At 51.2% G+C, this 24,592-nt stretch overlaps 1 protein-coding gene across 1 annotated transcript in view; it reads right to left on the reverse strand.

Annotated features, from left to right (window-relative positions):
* The window catches only part of LOC149436375 (kalirin-like), a 144,974-nt gene that overhangs the window by 76,151 nt on the left and 44,231 nt on the right, over positions 1-24,592 (reverse strand). The window contains exons 4-13 of the mRNA XM_089661682.1: positions 23,824-23,916; positions 20,854-20,984; positions 18,576-18,642; positions 15,976-16,079; positions 12,750-12,819; positions 11,712-11,798; positions 11,362-11,454; positions 11,196-11,246; positions 9,672-9,749; positions 4,451-4,636 (exon numbers count right to left, since the gene is read on the reverse strand). Coding sequence (XP_089517808.1) covers positions 4,451-4,636; positions 9,672-9,749; positions 11,196-11,246; positions 11,362-11,454; positions 11,712-11,798; positions 12,750-12,819; positions 15,976-16,079; positions 18,576-18,642; positions 20,854-20,984; positions 23,824-23,916 — 960 coding nt within the window. The remainder of the gene's footprint in view (positions 1-4,450; positions 4,637-9,671; positions 9,750-11,195; positions 11,247-11,361; positions 11,455-11,711; positions 11,799-12,749; positions 12,820-15,975; positions 16,080-18,575; positions 18,643-20,853; positions 20,985-23,823; positions 23,917-24,592) is intronic.

Genomic DNA, 24,592 nt, shown 5'->3' on the forward strand with positions numbered 1-24,592 from the left:
GACACTATTCCTCCCACTGACACCAATGATGAGGCTCTATTCCTCCCACTGACACCAATGATGGGGCACTATTCCTCCCACCGACACCAATGATGGGGCACTATTCCTCCCACTGACACCAATGCTGGGGCACTATTCTTCCCACTGACACCAATGATGGGGCACTATTCCTCCCACTGATACCAATGATGGGGCACTATTCCTCCCACTGACACCAATGATGGTGCACTATTCCTCCCACTGACACCAATGATGGGGCACTATTCCTCCCACTGACACCAATGATGGGGCACTATTCCTTCCACTGACACCAATAATGGGGCACTATTCCTCCTACTGATACCAATGATGGGGCACTATTCCTCCCACTGACACCAATGATGGGGCGCTATTCCTCCCACTGACACCAATGATGGGGCGCTATTCCTCCCACTGATACCAATGATGGGGCGCTATTCCTCCCACTGACACCAATGATGGGGCACTATTCCTCCCACTGACACCAATGATGAGGCACTATTCCTCCCACTGACACCAATGATGGGGCACTATTCCTCCCACTGACACCAATGCTGGGGCACTATTCTTCCCATTGACACCAATGATGGGGCACTATTCCTCCCACTGATACCAATGATGGGGCACTATTCCTCCCACTGACACCAATGATGGTGCACTATTCCTTCCACTGACACCAATAATGGGGCACTATTCCTCCTACTGATACCAATGATGGGGCACTATTCCTCCCACTGACACCAATGATGTGGCACTATTCCTCCCACTGACACCAATGATGGGGCACTATTCCTCCCACTGACACCAATAATGGGGCACTATTCCTCCTACTGATACCAATGATGGGGCGCTATTCCTCCCACTGACACCAATGATGGGGCGCTATTCCTCCCACTGACACCAATGATGGGGCGCTATTCCTCCCACTGATACCAATGATGGGGCGCTATTCCTCCCACTGACACCAATGATGGGGCACTATTCCTCCCACTGACACCAATGATGGGGCACTATTCCTCCCACTGACACCAATGATGAGGCACTATTCCTCCCACTGACACCAATGATGGGGCACTATTCTTCCCACTGACACCAATGATGGGGCACTATTCCTCCCACTGACACCAATGATGGTGCACTATTCCTCCCACTGACACCAATGATGGTGCACTATTCCTCCCACTGACACCAATGATGGGGCACTATTCCTCCCACTGATACCAATGATGGGGCACTATTCCTCCCACTGACACCAATGATGGTGCACTATTCCTCCCACTGACACCAATGATGGTGCACTATTCCTCCCACTGACACCAATGATGGGGCACTATTCCTCCCACTGATACCAATGATGGGGCACTATTCCTCCCACTGACACCAATGATGGGGCGCTATTCCTCACACTGACACCAATGATGGGGCGCTATTCCTCACACTGACACCAATGATGGGGCACTATTCCTCCCACTGACACCAATGATGGGGCACTATTCCTCCCACTGACACCAATGGTGGAGCACTATTCCTCCCACTGATACCAATGATGGGGCACTATTCCTCCCACTGACACCAATGATGGGGCACTATTCCTCCCACTGATACCAATGATGGGGCACTATTCCTCCCACTGATACCAAGGATGGGGCACTATTCCTCCCACTGACACCAATGATGGGGCACTATTCCTCCCACTGGCACCAATGATGGGGCACTATTCCTCCCACTGGCACCAATGATGGGGCACTATTCCTCCCACTGACACCAATGATGGGGCACTATTCCTCCCACTGATACCAATGATGGGGCACTATTCCTCCCACTGACACCAATGATGGGGCACTATTCCTCCCACTGACACCAATGATGGGGCACTATTCCTCCCACTGACACCAATGATGAGACACTATTCCTCCCACTGACACCAATGATGGGGCACTATTCCTCCCACTGATACCAATGATGGGGCACTATTCCTCCCACTGACGCCAATGATGGGGCACTATTCCTCCCACTGACACCAATGATGGGGCACTATTCCTCCCACTGGCACCAATGATGGGGCACTATTCCTCCCACTGACGCCAATGATGGGGCACTATTTCTCCCACTGACACCAATGATGGGGCACTATTCCCCCCACTGACACCAATGATGGGGCACTATTCCTCCCACTGATACCAATGATGGGGCACTATTCCTCCCACTGACACCAATGATGGGGCACTATTCCTCCCACTGACACCAATGATGGGGCACTATTCCTCCCACTGACACCAATGATGAGACACTATTCCTCCCACTGACACCAATGATGGGGCACTAGATGCAGGTCTATTGTCGCTGGTGGGGGGTTGTTGTGGCTGACATTGATCTATTGTTGCTGGGGGTATTTTATTGCAGGGATGCACTGTTGTTGGGAAGGACTTTTGTTGCCGGGGAGATCTATTTTTGCTGGGTAGATCTATTGTTGCTGGGGTTTCTATTGTCACTATGGAGATCTACTGTTGCTGGGGGGGTCTTTTTTTATGCTTTTCTTGTTATCATAAACAAATTGCATGCAAATTACTTTGCACCATAAAATGATCCTAGATTGTGTATTCTCTAAAAGGGCCGGGACTGGGATGTGGGTAGGGGGTGAAACCAAGGGAAGGTGCTCGGAGGTGGGTAGGGGGTGGAGGCAAGGGGTGACTTCTGCCAGGGGAGTACCTGCACCTATTCTCTGAGCAAGAAAAATCCCTGGTAAGATCTGTTGGAATGAATGGTTCAATCACCTCTATAAAGCACTACAGTATATGGTGGCGCCATAAAAAGTAACATTTTAAATACATATTCAACACTTTTGAGGGGACACCTTATGTGCAAATAGTCCCGCTATGAGCAGACGTGTTAAGAAAAGACAAAAAAAAAGTTATTGACAGTCCCAGAGTGCCCAGTAATGGGGCCACATTGAGCCCTCAGGGGAACAGGGAATCCAGGTAAGGGGCCACACAGAGCCACTAGTGTAAGGGACACTATGGGCCACCATGGAGATAGACTGTTGTATAAGAACCACATGGAAGGAACCTGCTACTGAGGGAACCTGAGGAAGGGACCTGCTACTGAGGGAACCTGAGGAAGGGACCTGCTACTGAGGGAACCTGAGGAAGGGACACTCTGAGCCACCAGGAATGGGGCCTGCAGTACAGGGATCACATGTAAGGGGCCACACAGAGCCACTAGTGTAGGGGACACTATGGGCCACCATGGAGATAGACTGCTGTATAAGAACCACATGGAAGGAACCTGCTACTGAGGGAACCTGAGGAAGGGACCTGTTACTGAGGGAACCTGAGGAAGGGACCTGCTACTGAGGGAACCTGAGGAAGGGACCTGTTACTGAGGGAACCTGAGGAAGGGACCTGCTACTGAGGGAACCTGAGGAAGGGACCTGCTCCTGAGGGAACCTGAGGAAGGGACACTCTGAGCCACCAGGAATGGGGCCTGCAGTACAGGGATCACATGTAAGGGGCCACACAGAGCCACTAGTGTAGGGGACACTATGGGCCACCATGGAGATAGACTGCTGTATAAGAACCACATGGAAGGAACCTGCTACTGAGGGAACCTGAGGAAGGGACCTGTTACTGAGGGAACCTGAGGAAGGGACCTGCTACTGAGGGAACCTGAGGAAGGGACCTGTTACTGAGGGAACCTGAGGAAGGGACCTGCTACTGAGGGAACCTGAGGAAGGGACCTGCTACTGAGGGAACCTGTGGAAGGGCCACTCTGAGCCACCAGGAATGGGGCCTGCAGCACAGGGATCACATGTAAGGGGCCACAAGGAGGAGCCGCCTGCAATACAGGGTAGAGCCCAGCTACAGCAGAAGCCTGAGGAAGAGGCCAAACTGAGCCACCAGGGAAGAGGCAGGCTATAGAGGGACCCTTGGGAAGGAGCCACATAGTGCCACTCCTGAAGTGGACACACTGAGCCACCAAGAAGGTAAGCTGCTGTATAGGGACCCTACAGAAGGGGTCTGCTACTGAGGGACTCCAAGATGGGGGCCACACTGCGCCACCAGGGAAGAGGCTTACAGTAGAAGAACCCCAAAGAAGCAGTCATAATGAGAAGGAGCATTAAGTAGGGGGACCAAGAGATGGGTCCTGATGCAGTGGGACTTCTAGGAAGCGGCCACACTAAGCCACCAGGGGAGGAACCTTCAGTACAAGGATCCCTCAGAAGGGGTAAATCCTAATCCACCAAGAAAGGAGCCTGCTCAAGAGGGACTCCTGGGTAGGGGCCACGTTCAGCCACTAGGCTATCTACAGAGACTCTGGGCAAGGTGCCACACTGAGCCAACAAAACAGGAGCTTGCTATAGAGGGACCTCCGAGACTGAACTTACTCCCTCCCCAGGAAGACCTCCAGGCAGACAACGGCTCTCACGTCTCACCTTGATTCCTTTTTTGAACATGTAGCCGGGGTTGGATGATCCCCTCCGGAGAAGTTCACTGAAGATGACGATCTGTTCGAACAGGAAAACTCTCCGCTCTTTAGGCCGGGACTGGAGTCCGGATTCCTGCTCAATCACAAAGAACGTGTCCTGCTGGAGCAACTTCCCCTGAGCCGTCAGCTTTCCCTGAGGACAAGAATAGGCGATTATTGGGGGGAGGGGCTTCATCTGGTCACATGTTCAGCTTCAATATATCACCACCGCATCCTGATCACCGATCTCATAAATTAGAAGACTTCCTATTCCTGTGACGTGGCTAAAGAGCAATGTAATACAATGTATCGAGTTAGAGGCAACAAGCTATATACAATGTAACCGTACTATCCCTACAATGTATCACATAGAAAAAGCAGCGTCCAAACGCCCGCCAAATTCTACGGAGAAGCAAAATTCATTGTATTCTTTACACATGAACTCTCCATACACACCTAGCAGCGGCGTCTATCGTATCGTCTGCCTCTAGAAGCAGATAATGTTGTCCTATGTGTCTGTACACACTCTAGTCTAGAGGCCATTGTTAACCCCTCCCCCTCCCGAGGATTTACCCCCCTTAATGACCACGCCTCTTTTTGCTACTCGGCGCTGCACTAATTCAACTGATAATTGCGCGGTCATGCAATGCTGCACCCAAACGAAATTGACGTCCTTTTTTTCACACAAATAGAGATTTCTTTCGGTGTAATTTGATCACCTGTGCGCTTTTTATTTTTCACGCTATAAACAAAAATAGACCGAAAATTTTGAAGAAAAATAATATTTTTTACTTTCAGCTATAAAAAATATATAGTAAACTCAAAGTTGGTTATAAATTTAGGCCAAAATGTCTCCCGCTCCATGTTTTTGGTAAAAAAAATCCCAATAAGTGTATATTGATTGCTTTGTGTGAAGTTATCGCGTCTACAAACTATGGGAGAGATACTGCAATTTACGCCATTTTTTTGCTATACAGCGCTGCGCTAGTTTAACGGACAATTGCGCGGTCATGCAATACGGTACATAAATTAAATTTATGTCCTTTTTTTCACACAAATAGAGCTTTCTTTCGGTGGTATTTGATCGCTTGTGCATTTTTTATTTTTTGCGCTATAAAAAAAAAAGCCTGACAATTTTGAGGAAAAAAAAACTATATTTTGGATTTTTGCTATAAAACATGTCCAGTAAAAAAAAATTAAAAAATCAAAGTCATAAATTTCAGCCAAAATGCATTCTGCTCCGTGTCTTTGCTAAAAAAAACCCCAATACGTGTAAATTAATTGGTTTACGTGAAAGTTATAGCGTTTACAAATGGCGGGAAAGATACTGGGATTTTAAATTTTTTTTTTATACTAATAATGGCGGTGATCAGCGACTTATGGCGGCGATCAGCGACTTATGGCGGCGATCAGCGACTTATGGCGGCGATCAGCGACTTATGGCGGCGATCAGCGACTTATGGCAGGACTGCGGCAGACATTCTGACACTGGGGGGGGGAACTGACTTGGGGTAACTGACATCCCCAGTGACACCAATACAGTGATCAGTGCAAAAAAAAAAACACTGACATTGTACTAATGGCACTGGGGAGGAAGGGGTTAACCTTTATATTCACTGAAAGGGTAACTGTGTGAGGGGAGTGTTTTACTAGGGGGTGGGGGTGTGTACTGCACTGGAACACGCTGATCCAGAGAGATAAACTCCTCTCTGCGGATCAGCATGTCCGGAGCTGACAGGGGACTGACAGAAAGCAGAGCTACTGCAGCCCTGCTCTATGTCAGTGATTGCCGCTAATCAGCGGGACACAGCCGGTAATGACTGGCTGTGACCCGGCGACTGACACAACCATGGCCGGGATCGGCGGCACAGGTAGGGCGCCGGCGCACCTCGCGCACGCCCCCTACCTGTTTTGCAAACGCATGTTTTAAAATGTGCTTTTGCCCAGCCGTGCCGCCCTGCCACCGTATTTCTACAGTGGCTGGGCGGCAAGTGGTTAAGATGAGCGTTTAAAAGCAAAAAAAAAAAAACTCTCTGGTTTGCATTTTTGAAAGCGATTTTCTGGCAGAAAAAAAAACGCTAGCCGCTTCTACAGGCTCCTAACTACTGCTAAGAGCTGGTAAGCAGCGGGTTGTTAAGGAGTAGGCAGCCGCCGCGTCCTAAACAACGAATGTGTCATCAGCGGGATTCCCCTCTGACAGCTGAATGGAAACAAAAGAATGCTGGCATTTAAAAAAAAAAAAATGCATACGGCGGTCCGTCTCCCCCCCAATCCATACCAGGCCCATTAAGTCTGGTATGGATTTTAGGGGAACCCCAAAATCCAGACTAGACCCTTATCTGAGCATGCAGCCCTGCATATATTTTGTAATAAAAACGCATTTCAACATGCAGCATATATATATATATTTTTTTTTTTTTTTCATTCATGTAGGCAATGCCATTTTTAAAAACATTTTTGCCATGGGGTTCCCCTTAAAATCTGTACCAGACCCTAAGGGCCTGGTATGGATTGGGGGTGGGAGTGCCATGAAGTTCTTTTTTTTTTTCCTTACTGCCGGCATTCATTTGTTTAAATTTCCCGCTGACAGCGGATGAGCCATCGGTTACTAAGGACGCGGGCTGCTGCCCTCTGACAACCGCTGTTCGCTGCTAAATGCTGGCAAAACTCTGTACAAAAACTGAAAAAATGCCAGGAAACAAAATGCAAATATTAGTTGTTTTTTTTTAATCCATTTTTTTTAAAGCTCCTAAAAGCAATTTTTAAAAATCCACAATTAGTATAAAACTGTGAGAAACCCCATTTTATATTCTGCATTTCATAAAAGTTTACTTTTTTTTAACACTCCTTATCAATATATTAAGAATTCCTACAAAAAAAAAAAAAAAAGGGAACAAAAAGTAGAACCACAAACTGCTGAAAAACGCAGCAGCAGCTCCATCCAGTCAGTAGGGGGCAGCACACCCTTCATTCCTGCTGATCACACAATGGCTACAATGTAATCCCGATGATTGACGAGTTATTTCCGGATTATTGTTGTCTTCTTTTATAGTGAAAGGTTTCTCAGCACGCCCTGTTCGCATAACAATCGCATGAACACGCCGCATATCCCCGCCGATGGCTCACCGCAGCGATTAGTGCAGCTCAGCGTGTGACATCATTACATTGTTGACTACTTTAACACCCGAATGAACATATTTTCTGATTACAGGGAAACGGCGTTTGTAAAAGCTGCGGGTGGACGAGGTGTCAGCGAGCGAGAAGGGCGGAGCCTCTGTTACTAAAATAATCAGCAGATTATAAAAATAGCACCAACATGTGCGGCGGCGGCGGCTGTGTTCAGTCCAGACACGTTGTACTCGTGTGTATTGGGAGGACGCCGGCTGTCTGATCTGAACGCAGTCATTGTCATTCCACCCAAAATTCACACTGCGGTTGTGGGCGGAGTTTGTGAACTGACTCCTCCCCTGGCGTCTTACATCACATGGACTCCAGCTGGGAGATCTCCCTTCTATATATGATAGAACAGAGCGATGCACCAAGAGGATCAAAATAGATGGAAAAAGGAAAAGGCAATTCGAGACAGAAGGAATCGGGGGGGATTATTGGGGTCCTGAAGGATGCTGGGGGGATTATTAGGGTCCTGAAGGATGCAGGGGGGATTATTAGGGACCTGAAGGATGCAGGGGGGATTATCGGGGACCTGAAGGATGCAGGGGGGATTATCGGGGACCTGAAGGATGCAGGGGGGATTATCGGGGACCTGAAGGATGCAGGGGGGATTATCGGGGACCTGAAGGATGCAGGGGGGATTATTAGGGACCTGAAGGATGCAGGGGGGATTATTAGGGACCTAAAGGATGCGGAAGGGGGGGGTTATTAGGGACCCGAAGGATGTGGGGGGGGGGGTTATTAGGGACCTCAAGGATGCAGGGGGGTTATTAAGGACCTAAAGAATGCAGGGAGGATTATTAGGGACCTGAAGGATGCAGGGGGGATTATTGGGTACCTGAAGGATGCAGTGGAGATTATTGGGGTCCTGAAGGAAGCAGTGGGGATTATTGGGGTCTTGAAGGAAGCAGTGGGATTATTGGGGTCCTGAAGGAAACAGTGGGCATTATTAAGGTCTTGAAGGAAGCAGTGGGGATTATTGGGGTCTTGAAGGAAGCAGTGGGGATTATTGGGGTCCTGAAGGAAACAGTGGGCATTATTGGGGTCTTGAAGGAAACAGTGGGCATTATTGGGGTCTTGAAGAAAGCAGTGGGGATTATTGGGGTCTTGAAGGAAGCAGTGGGGATTATTGGGGTCTTGAAGGAAGCAGTGGGGATTATTGGGGTCCAGAAGGAAGCAGTTGGGATTATTGGGGTCCTGAAGGAAGCAGTGGGCATTATTGGGGTCTTGAAGGAAGCAGTGGGGATTATTAGGGTCTTGAAGGAAGCAGTGGGGATTATTGGGGTCCTGAAGGAAGCAGTGGGGATTATTGGGGTCTTGAAGGAAGCAGTGGGGATTATTGGGGTCTTGAAGGAAGCAGTGGGGATTATTGGGGTCTTGAAGGAAGCAGTGGGGATTATTGGGGTCCTGAAGGAAGCAGTGGGGATTATTGGGGTCCTGAAGGAAGCAGTGGGGATTATTGGGGTCCTGAAGGAAGCAGTGGGGATTATTGGGGTCCTGAAGGAAGCAGTGGGGATTATTGGGGTCCTGAAGGAAGCAGTGGGGATTATTGGGGTCCTGAAGGAAGCAGTGGGGATTATTGGGGTCCTGAAGGAAGCAGTGGGGATTATTGGGGTCCTGAAGGAAGCAGTGGGGATTATTGGGGTCCTGAAGGAAGCAGTGGGGATTATTAGGGTCTTGAAGGAAGCAGTGCAGATTACTGGGTTCCTGAAGAAAGCATCGGGGATTATTGGGGCCCTGAAGGAAGCATCAGGGATTATTGGGGCCCTGAAGGAAGCATCGGGGATTATTGGGGCCCTAAAAGACAAGGCAGTCTGGAGTTTCAGGGATTAAAGGACAGGAGCAGGAAGTATAGACACCCTGGAGGACACAATGGAGAACACTGGGGGCCTGAAGGGTGCAGTGTGGAGTATTTGTGCTCTGAAGGACACAGCAGGGAGTATTGAAGATCTACAGGGCACAGTGGGTTGTATTGGGGCCCCAAAAGATGCAGTGGGAGTAGCGGGGGTCTGACTCACCTCAAATCCCTGAAGTCGCCCCAAGTTCATCATGTCGTTGCAGCGTTTGGGTACAAGGCACATTAACTCCACCGATTTCTACCAGACAGGAGAACAAAACATGTTTATTCCTCCTCCAAGACAAAGCCAGACGATCAACATAACAGCAAACTATTTCCATCACCGAGATTAGCGACCCCATATCCCCGAATGACGGGCGTCCTATAGGAAACTGCACCAGGCCAGGATTCAGAAACATTCAGCCCATGCGGTGGCTACATCAGAGGTTACATCTGTTTATTTATGTTGTTACTTTGTATCTCTGATATCCAATCATTGTTTGTATCTCTGATAATCATTATTTGTATCTCTGATAATCAATTGTTATTTATATCTCTTTGATATCCAATCATTAATTATTAGTATCTCTGATAATCAAAAAGATACAAATAATGATTGGATATCAGAGATACAAATAATGATTGATTATCAGAGATACAAATAATGATTGGATATCAGAGATACTAATAATGATTGATTATCAGAGATACTAATAATGATTGGATATCAGAGATACTAATAATGATTGGATATCAGAGATACTAATAATGATTGATTATCAGAGATACAAATAATGATTGGATATCAGAGATACTAATAATGATTGGATATCAGAGATACTAATAATGATTGGATATCAGAGATACTAATAATGATTGGATATCAGAGATACTAATAATGATTGGATATCAGAGATACAAATAATGATTGGATATCAGAGGTACTAATAATGATTGATTATCAGAGATACAAATAATGATTGGATATCAGAGATACTAATAATGATTGATTATCAGAGATACTAATAATGATTGATTATCAGAGATACAAATAATGATTGGATATCAGAGATACTAATAATGATTGGATATCAGAGATACTAATAATGATTGGATATCAGAGATACTAATAATGATTGATTATCAGAGATACTAATAATGATTGGATATCAGAGATACTAATAATGATTGATTATCAGAGATACTAATAATGATTGGATATCAGAGATACTAATAATGATTGGATATCAGAGATACTAATAATTATTGGATATCAATCATTATTTGTATCTCTGCTAATCATTACTTGTATCCATTTTTCATTATTTCCAGTCTCTTCCAGTATATGGTATTATGTAAATTGTAAATGTTGGGGTGACAAGGGGTGCAGATGTCAGAAATGTCAATGAATAAGAAATATCGCTCTGCGCTTTCCTTGTTATTTTGGGGGTTATCGCGGACACTTCTGATTGGTGGACATTTTTGGCGCTCACCATCCTCATATATTATTTATTAATAATACAATTGAAGGTGATTTACCAAACAAAAGTGCTCAGTCTGCTACAGTGGCTCCCCGGGGAACGCCGTGACGCAGTTTGTGGAAGGGAGCCGCCATGGTGCAGTATCCTCGCTAAACCGCGCTGTGAGAGTGACCCCAACCCCGGCGAACGCCCGTATCGCCTGACAGAGACACTCAACTACAAACCTCAATCTCAGAGCATTCCAGACCGGCCTTCTGACTGAACTTGAAGAAATCCTGCAAGACAGAGAGACGACTTACTGCCGGGCGTGGAGATGACAACGGGTGTAGATCGCAAGAAATCAGCGGCCACATGATAAAGGGGAGGGGCCGGGCGAGAGGCGGAGCTTACCTTTAGCAGCAGCTGGTACTTGGTTATCCTCTGGATGGGTTTAATGAGGAAATCGCTGATATTGAATCTCTGGTTTACCTCCTGCTTCACCTCCTGCAGGGTGAGAGAAGCGGACATTCTAGAAGGTTCTCAATTACACTGAACAGCTCCAGAGCAGAGACATGTGACAAGAGGCTGCAGTCCTCTGAAGATGTACATGTAAACAGATAGCCACTGAAAGTGGACCCAACATTAGATAGTGGAAGTGTAGCAGTCCCTCCCCCTCCCCCCAGAGGCGGCAGCTCTTCCCAAAGGGTGTTGGAAGATTTGTGAAATGACGTAAAGAGTAACGCAAGCCAAACATTTCCTACCTCAAAATAAGAGTCGTATTCTGCGACAACGTACTCCGAGCGAGGTTTGTTTTGGCAATACACGACGTACATGAGCAGCTTCCTCTCCTGTAAGCACAATGGACACAAAGATCACCGAGACATAAAGGACCTTCTAGGAGAATGAATTACCATGAGTACACTGAAGTATAACCTGCTCTCCCCTCCCCCGCCATCAACATGAGGTTTGCATTCATAAATTCTTTCCATTTTCATTACATACCTTATTATAGACCTAGTGATGTCATCACTGGATCTCTGTACGTCTCTATGCCATGCAGGCAGATGATGGCTGGTGGGAGGGGCCAGCAGGGTGCTGTACATAGCTTCATGAACTCATCACAGCACCCCACCCTAGTACTCCTCATAAGAGCCCTCAGCCTTGGTACATAGAGTGAGCCAGATCTTGGGAGGAGTTATGCAAATATCAAATGGGTGGGTGTCACGCACCCGGAGCTCACAGTCTGCCCGCACCCGGAGCTCACAGGCCGCCCGCACCCAGGGAGCTCACGGTCCACCCGCACCCAGGGAGCTCACGGTCCACCCGCACCCAGGGAGCTCACGGTCCACCCGCACCCAGGGAGCTCACGGTCCACCCGCACCCAGGGAGCTCACGGTCCACCCGCACCCAGGGAGCTCACGGTCCACCCGCACCCAGGGAGCTCATGGTCCACCCGCACCCAGGGAGCTCACGGTCCACCCGCACCCAGGGAGCTCACGGTCCACCCGCACCCAGGGAGCTCACGGTCCGCCCGCACCCAGGGAGCTCACGGTCCGCCCGCACCCAGGGAGCTCACGGTCCGCCCGCACCCAGGGAGCTCACGGTGCGCCCGCACCCAACCCAGAGCTCACGGCCCGCACCCAACCCAGAGCTCACGGCCCGCACCCAACCCAGAGCTCACGGCCCGCACCCAACCCAGAGCTCACGGCCCGCACCCAACCCAGAGCTCACGGCCCGCCTGCACCCGGGGAGCCCACAGTCCACACTCAGGACAATCAGGAACTGTATGGCACGCTCACCTGTTTGATGAAGAGCGGAGCGAGGCGATCCGGGTCCTTCAGACATTGTTCTAATTCTCCCAGGAAAAAACTACAGAGGGGAAAAAATGAAATACTTCAATCAGAGTCCAGCAGACAGACAGAGTGACAGACGCATCCAGAAAATGTCACCCGTCTGATCGATGTTTATAAACAATGTTACTTTGTATCTTCATCTCCCGTCTGATCGATGTTTATAAACAATGTTACTTTGTATCTCTCTATCTCCCGTCTGATCGATGTTTATAAACAATGTTACTTTGTATCTCTCCATCTCCCGTCTGATCGATGTTTATAAACAATGTTACTTTGTATCTCTCCATCTCCCGTCTGATCGATGTTTATAAACAATGTTACTTTGTATCTCTCCATCCCCCGTCTGATCGATGTTTATAAACAATGTTACTTTGTATCTCTATCTCCCGTCTGATCGATGTTTATAAACAATGTTACTTTGTATCTCTCTATCTCCCGTCTGATCGATGTTTATAAACAATGTTACTTTGTATCTCTCTATCTCCCGTCTGATCGATGTTTATAAACAATGTCACTTTGTATCTCTATCTCCCGTCTGATCAATGTTTATAAACAATGTCACTTTGTATCTCTCTATCTCCCGTCTGATCGATGTTTATAAACAATGTTACTTTGTATCTCTCTATCTCCCGTCTGATCGATGTTTATAAACAATGTTACTTTGTATCTCTCTATCCCCCGTCTGATCGATGTTTATAAACAATGTTACTTTGTATCTTCATCTCCCGTCTGATCGATGTTTATAAACAATGTTACTTTGTATCTCTCTATCTCCCGTCTGATCGATGTTTATAAACAATGTTACTTTGTATCTCTCCATCTCCCGTCTGATCGATGTTTATAAACAATGTTACTTTGTATCTCTCTATCTCCCGTCTGATCGATGTTTATAAACAATGTTACTTTGTATCTCTCTATCCCCCGTCTGATTGATGTTTATAAACAATGTTACTTTGTATCTCTCCATCCCCCGTCTGATCGATGTTTATAAACAATGTTACTTTGTATCTCTTGTCTGATTGATGTTTATAAACAATGTTACTTTGATCAGATGGGAGAGAGATACAAAGTAACATCCTTACTCTTGTATCTCCTTTATTTCATAAATCTGCAGATGAATGAATCTCCACGTCTTCCACAATGGTGAGATGATTGCACAGAGGAGGAGCAGCAACATATTGATGTCTTCTCCTGCAGAACACCTGATTGGCTCTTAATGCTGCCCTTCCTCTTGGCCTGAGCTCTGCTGCACAGAGGACAGACAACAGGCGGATACCTTGACGTTACATTCAGGTATTCTTAATAGTTGCATTTAAAAGGTTAAATAGTTTCAAAAGAAATAAAAGGAGAGAAGTGAAGGAAATGAATAAATTCCGATGTCTGGCGTGTCGCAGTTTAATGAACATTTCTCGGTGGGATTGTTACTTTATTGCCGGGACTGTGAGTGACATGAAAGCCGTGCTTATCGGAGGGTGTCGGGGGAGGGCGTAGGAGGGTGTTCTGTGCCCGTATCGCCCAGGCCGTCCCCTCCTCAATGACTACATGCTGAAATACGGGAACACTGGGAGCTTTTGTTCCTTGTAATTAAAAACTCCCAGATAATGATCCCTAACCATCCCGGCTTCCTGCCACTCCACTGTGTCCGGAGACGCATCACCCCGAGGACGCAACACCCCCAAGGCGCATCACCCCGAGGACGCAACACCCCCAAGGCGCATCACCCCGAGGACGCAACACCCCCAAGGCGCATTACCCCGAGGACGCGTCACCCCCGAGGACGCATCACCCCCGAGGACGCATCGCCCCGAGGACGCAACACCCCCAAGGCGCATCGCCCCGAGGACGCAACACCCCCAAGGCGCATCGCCCCGAGGACGCAACACCCCCAAGGCGCATCACCCCGAGGACGCAACACCCCCAAGGCGCATTGCCCCGAGGACGCAACACCCCCAAGGCGCATCGCCCCGAGGACGCAACACCCCCAAGGCGCATCGCCCCGAGGACGCAACACCCCCAAGGCGCATCGCCCCGAGGACGCAACACCCCCAAGGCGCATCACCCCGAGGACGCATCACCCCCAAGGCGCATTGCCCCGAGGACGCAACACCCCCAAGGCGCATCACCACGAAGACGCATCGCCCCGAGGACGCAACACCCCCAAGGCGCATCACCCCGAGGATGCGTCATCCCCGAGGATGCGTCACCCTGAGGACACAACACCCCCAAGGCGCGTCACCCCGAGGACACAACACCCCCAAAGGCGCGTCACCCCCGAGGACGTGTCACCCCCGAGGACGCAGCACCCCGAGGACACGCCACCCCCGAGGACGCGTCACCCCAGAAGACGCAGCACCCCCGAAGACGCAGCACCCCCGAGGACGCGTCACCCCCCCGAGGACGCGTCACCCCCCCGAGGACGCGTCACCCCCCCGAGGACGCGTCACCCCCCGAGGACGCGTCACCCCCCGAGGACGCGTCACGAGAACGCACCACCCCGACGACGCATCGCCGCGCCGACCTGTACGCCTAACCTGCAGCCCAAATAAGAGACCTACTTCAAGGACATGTCCCTATTGTGGGGGGGGGGGGGGGAAACACAAAATACTGCAGGGAAATCTCCCCATTGTGGGAGGGGCAGATACACCAACTACTGCAGGAAACTCTCCCCATTGTGGGAGGGGCACAGACACAAACTAGTGGGGGAAATCTCTCCATTGGGGAGGGGCAGAGACATAACCACTGCAGGGAAATCCCATTGTGGGAGGGGCAAAGAAACTACTGCAGGAAATCTCCCCATTGTGGGAGGGGCAGAGACACAAACCACTGCAGGAAATCTCCCCATTGTGGGAGGGGCAGAGACACAAACCACTGCAGGAAATCTCCCCATTGTGGGAGGGGCAGAGACACAAACCACTGCAGGAAATCTCCCCATTGTGGGAGGGGCAGAGACACAAACCACTGCAGGAAATCTCCCCATTGTGGGAGGGGCAGAGACACAAACCACTGCAGGAAATCTCCCCATTGTGGGAGGGGCAGAGACACAAACCACTGCAGGAAATCTCCCCATTGTGGGAGGGGCAGAGACACAAACAGCTACAAGATGCATATGACAGCAGTGTGAATGCTGCTTCTTCCCTCTCCATGGAAGGACAATCTGTGTGATGAAACTTACTCTTTATGCCAGTCGTAGATCTGATGGATGTTGCCGAACACGATCTTCTCTTTCCCGTTCATGTCATCGGGGGTCCCTTTCTCCTCTATCCGTGCGATAAAGCCCTGTATGGGGGGGGGGGGGAGGAGAGTGAGGATTAACATGACAGCAGATTCCAATCAACATTTATTACAAACATGTCTAATGCCCCCATTCAGGTTTATTAGGTGGTAAATCCGGTAAATGTGTCTACCTCAGCAAGGCTCAATTCCCCGTACAACCCCCATACCTTCCTTCCTTCAACATCGTATAGCACTTCTCTTCTGGAGGTGTCTATTGTCTGTGCTGGCCCAGCTCCCCCTGCCCCCTTCACCTGCCCAGGTAACCTATGCAGCTGCCAAGGGATTGCACATATCATCCTATGGGAACAGGTCTGATGGGGGGGGCTCTTTAACCACTAGCCTATCGGGCACTTCTACCCCCTTCCCGCCCGCCGGGCACTTCTACCCCCTTCCCGCCCGCCGGGCACTTCTACCCCCTTCCCGCCCGCCGGGCACTTCTACCCCCTTCCCGCCTACAGGGCACTTCTACCCCCTTCCCGCCTACCGGGCACTTCTACCCCCTTCCTGCCTACAGGACACTTCTACCCCCTTCCTGCCCACCGGGCACTTCTACCCCCTTCCCGCCTACAGGGCACTTCTACCCCCTTCCCGCCTACCGGGCACTTCTACCCCCTTCCTGCCTACAGGACACTTCTACCCCCTTCCTGCCTACAGGACACTTCTACCCCCTTCCTGCCTACAGGGCACCTCTACCCCCTTCCTGCCTACTGGGCACTTCTACCCCCTTCCTGCCTCCCGGGCACCTCTACCCCCTTCCTGCCTCCCGGGCACCTCTACCCCCTTCCTGCCTCCCGGGCACTTCTACCCCCTTCCTGCCTCCCGGGCACCTCTACCCCCTTCCTGCCTCCCGGGCACCTCTACCCCCTTCCTGCCTACCGGGCACTTCTACCCCCTTCCTGCCTCCCGGGCACTTCTACCCCCTCCCGGGCACTTCTACCCCCTTCCTGCCTACAGGACACTTCTACCCCCTCCCTGCCTCCCGGGCACTTCTACCCCCTTCCTGCCTACAGGGCACTTCTACCCCCTCCCTGCCTACCGGGCACTTCTACCCCCTTCCTGCCTACAGGGCACTTCTACCCCCTTCCTGCCTCCCGGGCACTTCTACCCCCTTCCTGCCTACAGGGCACTTCTACCCCCTTCCTGCCTACCGGGCACTTCTACCCCCTTCCTGCCTACCGGGCACTTCTACCCCCTTCCTGCCTACCGGGCACTTCTACCCCCTTCCTGCCTACAGGGCACTTCTACCCCCTCCCTGCCTACAGGGCACTTCTACCCCCTTCCTGCCTACAGGGCACTTCTACCCCCTTCCTGTCCAGGCCAATTTCCAGCTTTCAGCGCTGTCACACTTTGAATGACAATTGCGTGGTCATGCAACACTGTACCCATATGAATTTTTTATCATTTTTTTGTGACAGATAGAGCTTTATTTTGGTGGTATTTAATCACCTCGGGGTTTTTTATTTTTTCTTAAACAAACCAAAAACCACTGAAAATTAAAAAAAAAAGTTTTTTCTTAGTTTTTGTTATAAAATTTTGTAAATAAGTGATTTTTCTCCTTCACTGATGTGCGCTAATGAGGCTGCAGTGACAGGCACTGATGGACACTGATAGGTGGCACTGATGGGCACTGAAAGGCAGCACTCATATATGGTACTGATAGGCGGCACTGATAGGCAGCACTGACTGGCACTGATAGGCAGCACTGATAGGTGGCACTAACTGGCACTGATAGGTGACACTGAAAGGCAGCTCAAACGGGCACTGATATGTGGCATTGATGTGCACTGGTAGGCACTGATATGTGGCATTGATGTGCACTGGTAGGCACTGATATGTGGCATTGATGTGCACTGGTAGGCACTGATATGTGGCATTGATGTGCACTGGTAGGCACTGATATGTGGCATTGATGTGCACTGGTAGGCACTGATATGTGGCATTGATGAGCACTGACAGATGGAACTGCTGTGGCTACACAAATCATCAGTGCCCTGATGATCAGTGTAGATGTCCCCTCTGAGTAATGCCGATTACCGGCTCTCCTCTCCTCCCCTCTGTCAGCGTGACAGCTCGTGGGGAGAGAAATGCCAATAACTGGCATTTCCCTGTTTACATGCGAATGGCTGTGATTGGACACAGCTGATCACATGACCGAGCCGACATCTTCGGCTCTTTCCGTTGATCGGTGATCCGAGGGACACAACGCACCACCGTTCGCCGCGCTGCACGCTCCCTGAGCCGCGCATGTGTGGTGAGAATGGGAGGACGTCATATGACTCCTCCCAGAACGAGAACACCGCCTTGCGCCCGTCATTGGCCTATATGGTGGGTGGGAGGCGGTTAAAGGCAACCTGTCATAGAAGAGTTATATAGCCTTCCTTCAGAACCTGCCAGGAGTTCCAGGAGCTCCCCATTGACACCCTTCAGATTTCTGCCATGAAAGGTCCTCGAAGTCAGTGGCTCTGCCAGCCAATCAGAGATGACAGGACGGTCACTTACCTCTACCACCACGCCCAGATCTTTCACATAGTCCTTCTCGGTTTGCACCAACTCATTCAGGACAAACCTACAAGAAATGACATCAGAATTAGAATTCATCCATTCAGGGAGAACCCTGGAATGGTCTGCCGGGTCGAGATTTCCTGCTGATAGGTGCACCCCATCTACAAAAAAGTGTCCCCCAGTACTTGTCAAGCATCCAGTTCTGGATCAGGGGTGGGACAGTGTGGAAGGATGGGAATGGAAGGGGGATTCTAGACCCAGCATGGGGTGGTATGTACAGATGGGAATGGTAGGGAGCATCTAGACCCAGGGCAGGGTAGTGTGCACACATAGAAATGGTAGGGAGGTTCTAGACCTGGGGCAGGGTACTGAGCATAGATGGCAATAGGGAGGTCCTAGACCTAGCACAGGGCAGTGTGCACACATAGGAATGGTAGAGAGGTTCTAGACCTGGGAAGAGCAGTGTGCACACATAGGAATGGTAGAGAGGTTCTAGACCTAGGACAGGGCAGAGTGCACACATAAGAGTGGTAAAGCGGTTCTAGACCTAGGACAGGGCAGTGGGGATAGATCGGAATAGGGGGTTCTAGACCTGGGACAGGGCAGTGGGGATAGATCGGAATAGGGGGTTCTAGACTTAGGATAGGGCAGTGTGCAAATATAAGAATGGTAGGGAGGTTTTAGACCTAGGACAGGGCAGTGGGCATAGCTGGGAATAGGGGGGTTCCAGACCTGGGACAGGGCAGTGCGCAAACATAGAAATGGTAGAGAGGCTCTAGACCTGGGAAGAGCAGTCTGCACACATCGGAAGGGTAGGGGGGTTCTAGACCTGGGACAGGGTACTGACCATAGATAGGAATAGGGAGGTTCTAGTCCAAGCACAGAGCAGTGTACACACAGGAATGGTAGAGAGGTTATAGACCTAGGACAGGGCAGTGGGTATAGATTGGAATAGGGGGGTTCTAGACTTAGGACAGGGCAGTGTGCAAACAAAGGAATGGTAGGGAGGCTCTAGACCCGGAACAGGGTAATGTGCACACATAGGAATGGTAGAGAGGCTTTAGACCTGGGAGGAGCAGTGTGCGCACATAGGAAGGGTAGGGGGTTCTAGACTCAAGAAATTGCCGTGTGCAATAGAAGAGGTGCTAGACCCAGAACAGGGCTGTGCACACATGGGAATGGTATGGAGGTCCTTGACCTGCAATGGGACTGTGAGCACACATGGTAATGGCAGGGAAGCTCTAGACTCCGGCCAGGGCAGTGTTTACACCTGGGAATGTTAGGGAGGTACTAGACCAGGAATGGGAATAGTAGAAAGGTCCTAGACCTGGGACAGAGGGATATGGGGAATGCTGGGAGAGTTCATTAGTTACAGATATGAAATTGGGCAATATGTAGGGGTAACGGAGGGCCTTGCGGTTCTAGATCTGCAATCATGCAGTGTGTGGATGGTGGTGGTCACTAGATCAGAAACTGGTAAATTTGGGGGGGGGGGGGGTGATGATGATAGTAGTGGAAAGGAGGAATTGTAGGTTCTAGATCAGGAGGTATGGGGGAGGAGGGGGGGCATATCAGGAACTGAGCAATAAAGTGGGATGGAGGGGTATGGGGAATGCTGGGAGAGTTTATTAGTTGCAGATATGAAATTGGGCAGTATGTAGGGGTAATGGAGGGACCTGAGGTTCTAGATCTGCAATCATTCAGTGTGTAGACAGTGGTGGTCACTAGATCAGAAACTGGGACTATATGGGGGGGGGGGGTCCAGATCAGGAAGTGGGTTTAAGGAGGTATTGCTGGATCTAGTTCAGAAAACAGACATATGTGGGGTGGATCTACAGCAGATCAGGAACGAAGCAGTACGTTGGGACGATGGAGGGTCTGTCGGTTCTAGATGGTGGGAAGTTTGGAAGTTCTGGAAGCACGAGGGTTGGATACTGGCAGAAGTCCGTGCGTTAGCGGTTTCTCTGCACAGCTGGTATAACACAACCCCCGGGGTCCGGGGCCCGGCACACAACGCCTCCATTGTCTGCAGAGGTTATTAGGTTTCTCCTACATAGAAACTCTTTTGTTCCGGAGGAGGACAATCATTGGAACTAGAAACAAGCTGCTGGGACACCTCACTCCACGTTCCCTGGAATCGTCCAAGTGACCGACCCCGACGCGTCACCCCCACCATGTACACAGCACAGGCGTGGGCAGAGGCAAGGCTGGGGGGGGGGGGGGGCGGTAATACGGGGGTCCGATAAGAAACAGAAGAATCCTAAATGGAACTCACATTCTTCCTCGGAGAGCCTTGGCCTTCTGCTCCTCCTCGTGGTTCCTCGGCACAGGGGTTGGCATCATCCCTTCGTTACAATAGCCGTCCGATACGGAGTTTACCTGAGAGGAGTACGAGCCGTCTATGGTCTGGGGAGAGACCGCAAAACAGAGGCTGAGACCCTGAGAGGCTGAGACCCTGAGAGGCCGAGACCCCCAGAGGCCGAGACCCCCAGAGGCCGAGACCCCCAGAGGCCGAGACCCCCAGAGGCCGAGACCCCCAGAGGCCGAGACCCCCCAAAAGCTAAAACCCCCAGAGGCTGAGACCCCCAGAGGCTAAGACCCCGAGAGGCTGAGACCCCCAGAGGCCGAGACCCCCAGAGGCTAAGACCCCCAGAGGCTGAGACCCCCAGAGGCTGAGACCCCCAGAGGCTGAGACCCTGAGAGGCTGAGACCCCCAGAGGCCGAGACCCCCAGAGGCCGAGACCCCCAGAGGCCGAGACCCCCCAAAAGCTAAAACCCCCAGAGGCTGAGACCCCCAGAGGCCGAGACCCCCAGAGGCCGAGACCCCCAGAGGCTAAGACCCCGAGAGGCTGAGACCCCGAGAGGCTGAGACCCCCAGAGGCTGAGACCCCCAGAGGCTGAGACCCCCAGAGGCCGAGACCCCCAGAGGCCGAGACCCCCAGAGGACGAGACCCCCAGAGGCTGAGACCCCGAGAGGCCATTATTAACCCTCCAACCTCCACAACACAAATCATTCTATATCACCAGAACATGGGGGGAGGGGCAAGCACAGGAACGGAGGACCGACACTGGAATGAGCCAATCACAAGCCAGCTTAAAACAACCCATTAATAAATGAAGTACAAAATAAAACCGATCGTTTTATTGATCGAACTTGCAGATCTCTGCGCTCTCAATGCTGTGGCCCTGGAAAAGATGTGAGCGCTCTGTGATAGATTCATGACGCACGACGTCACCACGCCTGTCACAGGGCGGAGCTCGGGGGGGAAATCCCGCAACTACAGAATGTTCAATCAGTCCCACAAATCTGGCCAGGTCTGTACACCCGTTGTGCCCATTATGAGGGGTTCCCACCATCCCTGTGCCGAGTTCCCGGGTCTGTACACCCGCTGTGCCCATTATGAGGGGTTCCCACCATCCCTGTGCCGAGTTCCCGGGTCTGTACACCCGTTGTGCCCATTATGAGGGGTTCCCACCATCCCTGTGGCTGAGTTCCCGGGTCTGTACACCCGCTGTGCCCATTATGAGGGGTTCCCACCATCCCTGTGGCTGAGTTCCTGGGTCTGTACACCCGCTGTGCCCATTATGAGGGGTTCCCACCATCCCTGTGCTGAGTTCCCGGGTCTGTACGCCCGCTGTGCCCATTACGAGGGGTTCCCACCATCCCTGTGCTGAGTTCCCGGGTCTGTACACCCGCTGTGCCCATTATGAGGGGTTCCCACCATCCATGTGCTGAGTTCCTGGGTCTGTACGCCCGCTGTTCCCATTATGAGGGGTTCCCACCATCCCTGTGCTGAGTTCCAGGGTCTGTACGCCCGCTGTGCCCATTACGAGGGGTTGCCACCATCCATGTGCTGAGTTCCCGGGTCTGTACACCCACTGTGCCCATTATGAGGGGTTCCCACCATCCATGTGCTGAGTTCCTGGGTCTGTACGCCCGCTGTGCCCATTCTGAGGGGTTCCCACCATCCCTGTGCTGAGTTCCCGGGTCTGTACGCCCGCTGTTCCCATTATGAGGGGTTCCCACCATCCCTGTGCTGAGTTCCAGGGTCTGTACGCCCGCTGTGCCCATTACGAGGGGTTGCCACCATCCCTGTGCTGAGTTCCCGGGTCTGTACACCCGCTGTGCCCATTATGAGGGGTTCCCACCATCCATGTGCTGAGTTCCTGGGTCTGTACGCCCGCTGTGCCCATTCTGAGGGGTTCCCACCATTCCTGTGCTGAGTTCCTGGGTCTGTACGCCCGCTGTGCCCATTATGAGGGGTTCCCACCATCCCTGTGCTGAGTTCCCGGGTCTGTACACCCGCTGTGCCCATTACGAGGGGTTCCCACCATCCCTGTGCTGAGTTCCCGGGTCTGTACACCCGCTGTGCCCATTATGAGGGGTTCCCACCATCCATGTGCTGAGTTCCTGGGTCTGTACGCCCGCTGTGCCCATTCTGAGGGGTTCCCACCATCCCTGTGCTGAGTTCCAGGGTCTGTACGCCCGCTGTGCCCATTACGAGGGGTTGCCACCATCCATGTGCTGAGTTCCTGGGTCTGTACGCCCGCTGTGCCCATTCTGAGGGGTTCCCACCATCCCTGTGCTGAGTTCCCGGGTCTGTACACCCGCTGTGCCCATTATGAGGGGTTCCCACCATCCCTGTGCTGAGTTCCTGGGTCTGTACGCCCGCTGTGCCCATTATGAGGGGTTCCCACCATCCATGTGCTGAGTTCCTGGGTCTGTACGCCCGCTGTGCCCATTCTGAGGGGTTCCCACCATCCCTGTGCTGAGTTCCCGGGTCTGTACGCCCGCTGTGCCCATTATGAGGGGTTCCCACCATCCCTGTACTGAGTTCCCGGGACATCAGCTCCAACCATCCCTCAAAATTTCCAACTTGGGTAAAAAAGAACTATTGCAGGGAGAGGCGATTGCTGGAGTCTATGTGACGTCATGTGACCCGGCCTGGAAGGTTCCATCTATGTATAAAATCTCCGTTTTGGGTGGACTGATTTGTGTGATTTATTCCAATGTTGGTCCAATGACAGGAAACACGTCTACAAGATGAACTCTCAGCCAAGACAACAAAGAACACGCAAAGGACACACAAAGAACACGGACAGATACAGAGCGCGTCTACAAAGGAACATAATCCGGTTGTGATGCCCAAAGCCAACTGCATGGTGCAAAGAGCAGAATTAGACCCGCCCCCGAGCAACCGGACTGAGCCCAAGAAGACCTCTGGTTGGCTATCCTGTCACTTACCATTTTGTTCCTGACCAGGTTCTCAATTGCACTGACCAGTTCGGCCGCACTGGGGACCTCGGCCGAGCTCTGACGGGCCACAAGTAAGGAGGGCTGCGGGCCACAGATGTGCGGAGCGGAAGCAGGTTAGCGGGTGCCGGGGAAGAGGAAGCAGCATGTTGCCAGGCGGGAGACACAGAGGGATTATGGGGGAAGAAAGGGTGAGAGAGGTTAGTTAGAGGCCAAAGGAGAACCCTCACCCATCACATCGCCGCCATACAGCCCCACTCATCCATTCACACAATGACCGCAATGCCGTGCTCTCATCCGCAGCCAAGCCATGCAGCGCATTGTTTCACCACAGCACTGTCCAACTGCCACTGAGCAACTCTCAACCACTACACTGTCCAACTGCCACTGAACAACTCCCAACCACTACACTGTCCAACTGCCACTGAACAACTCTCAACCACTACACTGCTGTCCAACTGCCACTGAACAACTCCCAACCACTACACTGTCCAACTGCCATTCAACTACTCCCATCCACCACACAGTCCAACTGCCACTGAACAACCCTCAACCACTACACTGTCCAACTGCCACTGAACAACTCTGAACCACTACACTGTCCAACTGCCACTGAACAACTCTCAACCACTACGCTGTCCAATTGCCACTGAACAACTCCCAACCACTACACTGTCCAACTGCCATTCAACTACTCCCATCCACCACACAGTCCAACTGCCACTGAACAACCCTCAACCACTACACTGTCCAACTGCCA

This window comes from Staurois parvus, unplaced genomic scaffold (genome assembly GCF_062004578.1).
Source record: "Staurois parvus isolate SC_StPar_1 unplaced genomic scaffold, SC_StPar_1.0 ptg001366l, whole genome shotgun sequence".
Taxonomy (NCBI): domain Eukaryota; kingdom Metazoa; phylum Chordata; class Amphibia; order Anura; family Ranidae; genus Staurois; species Staurois parvus.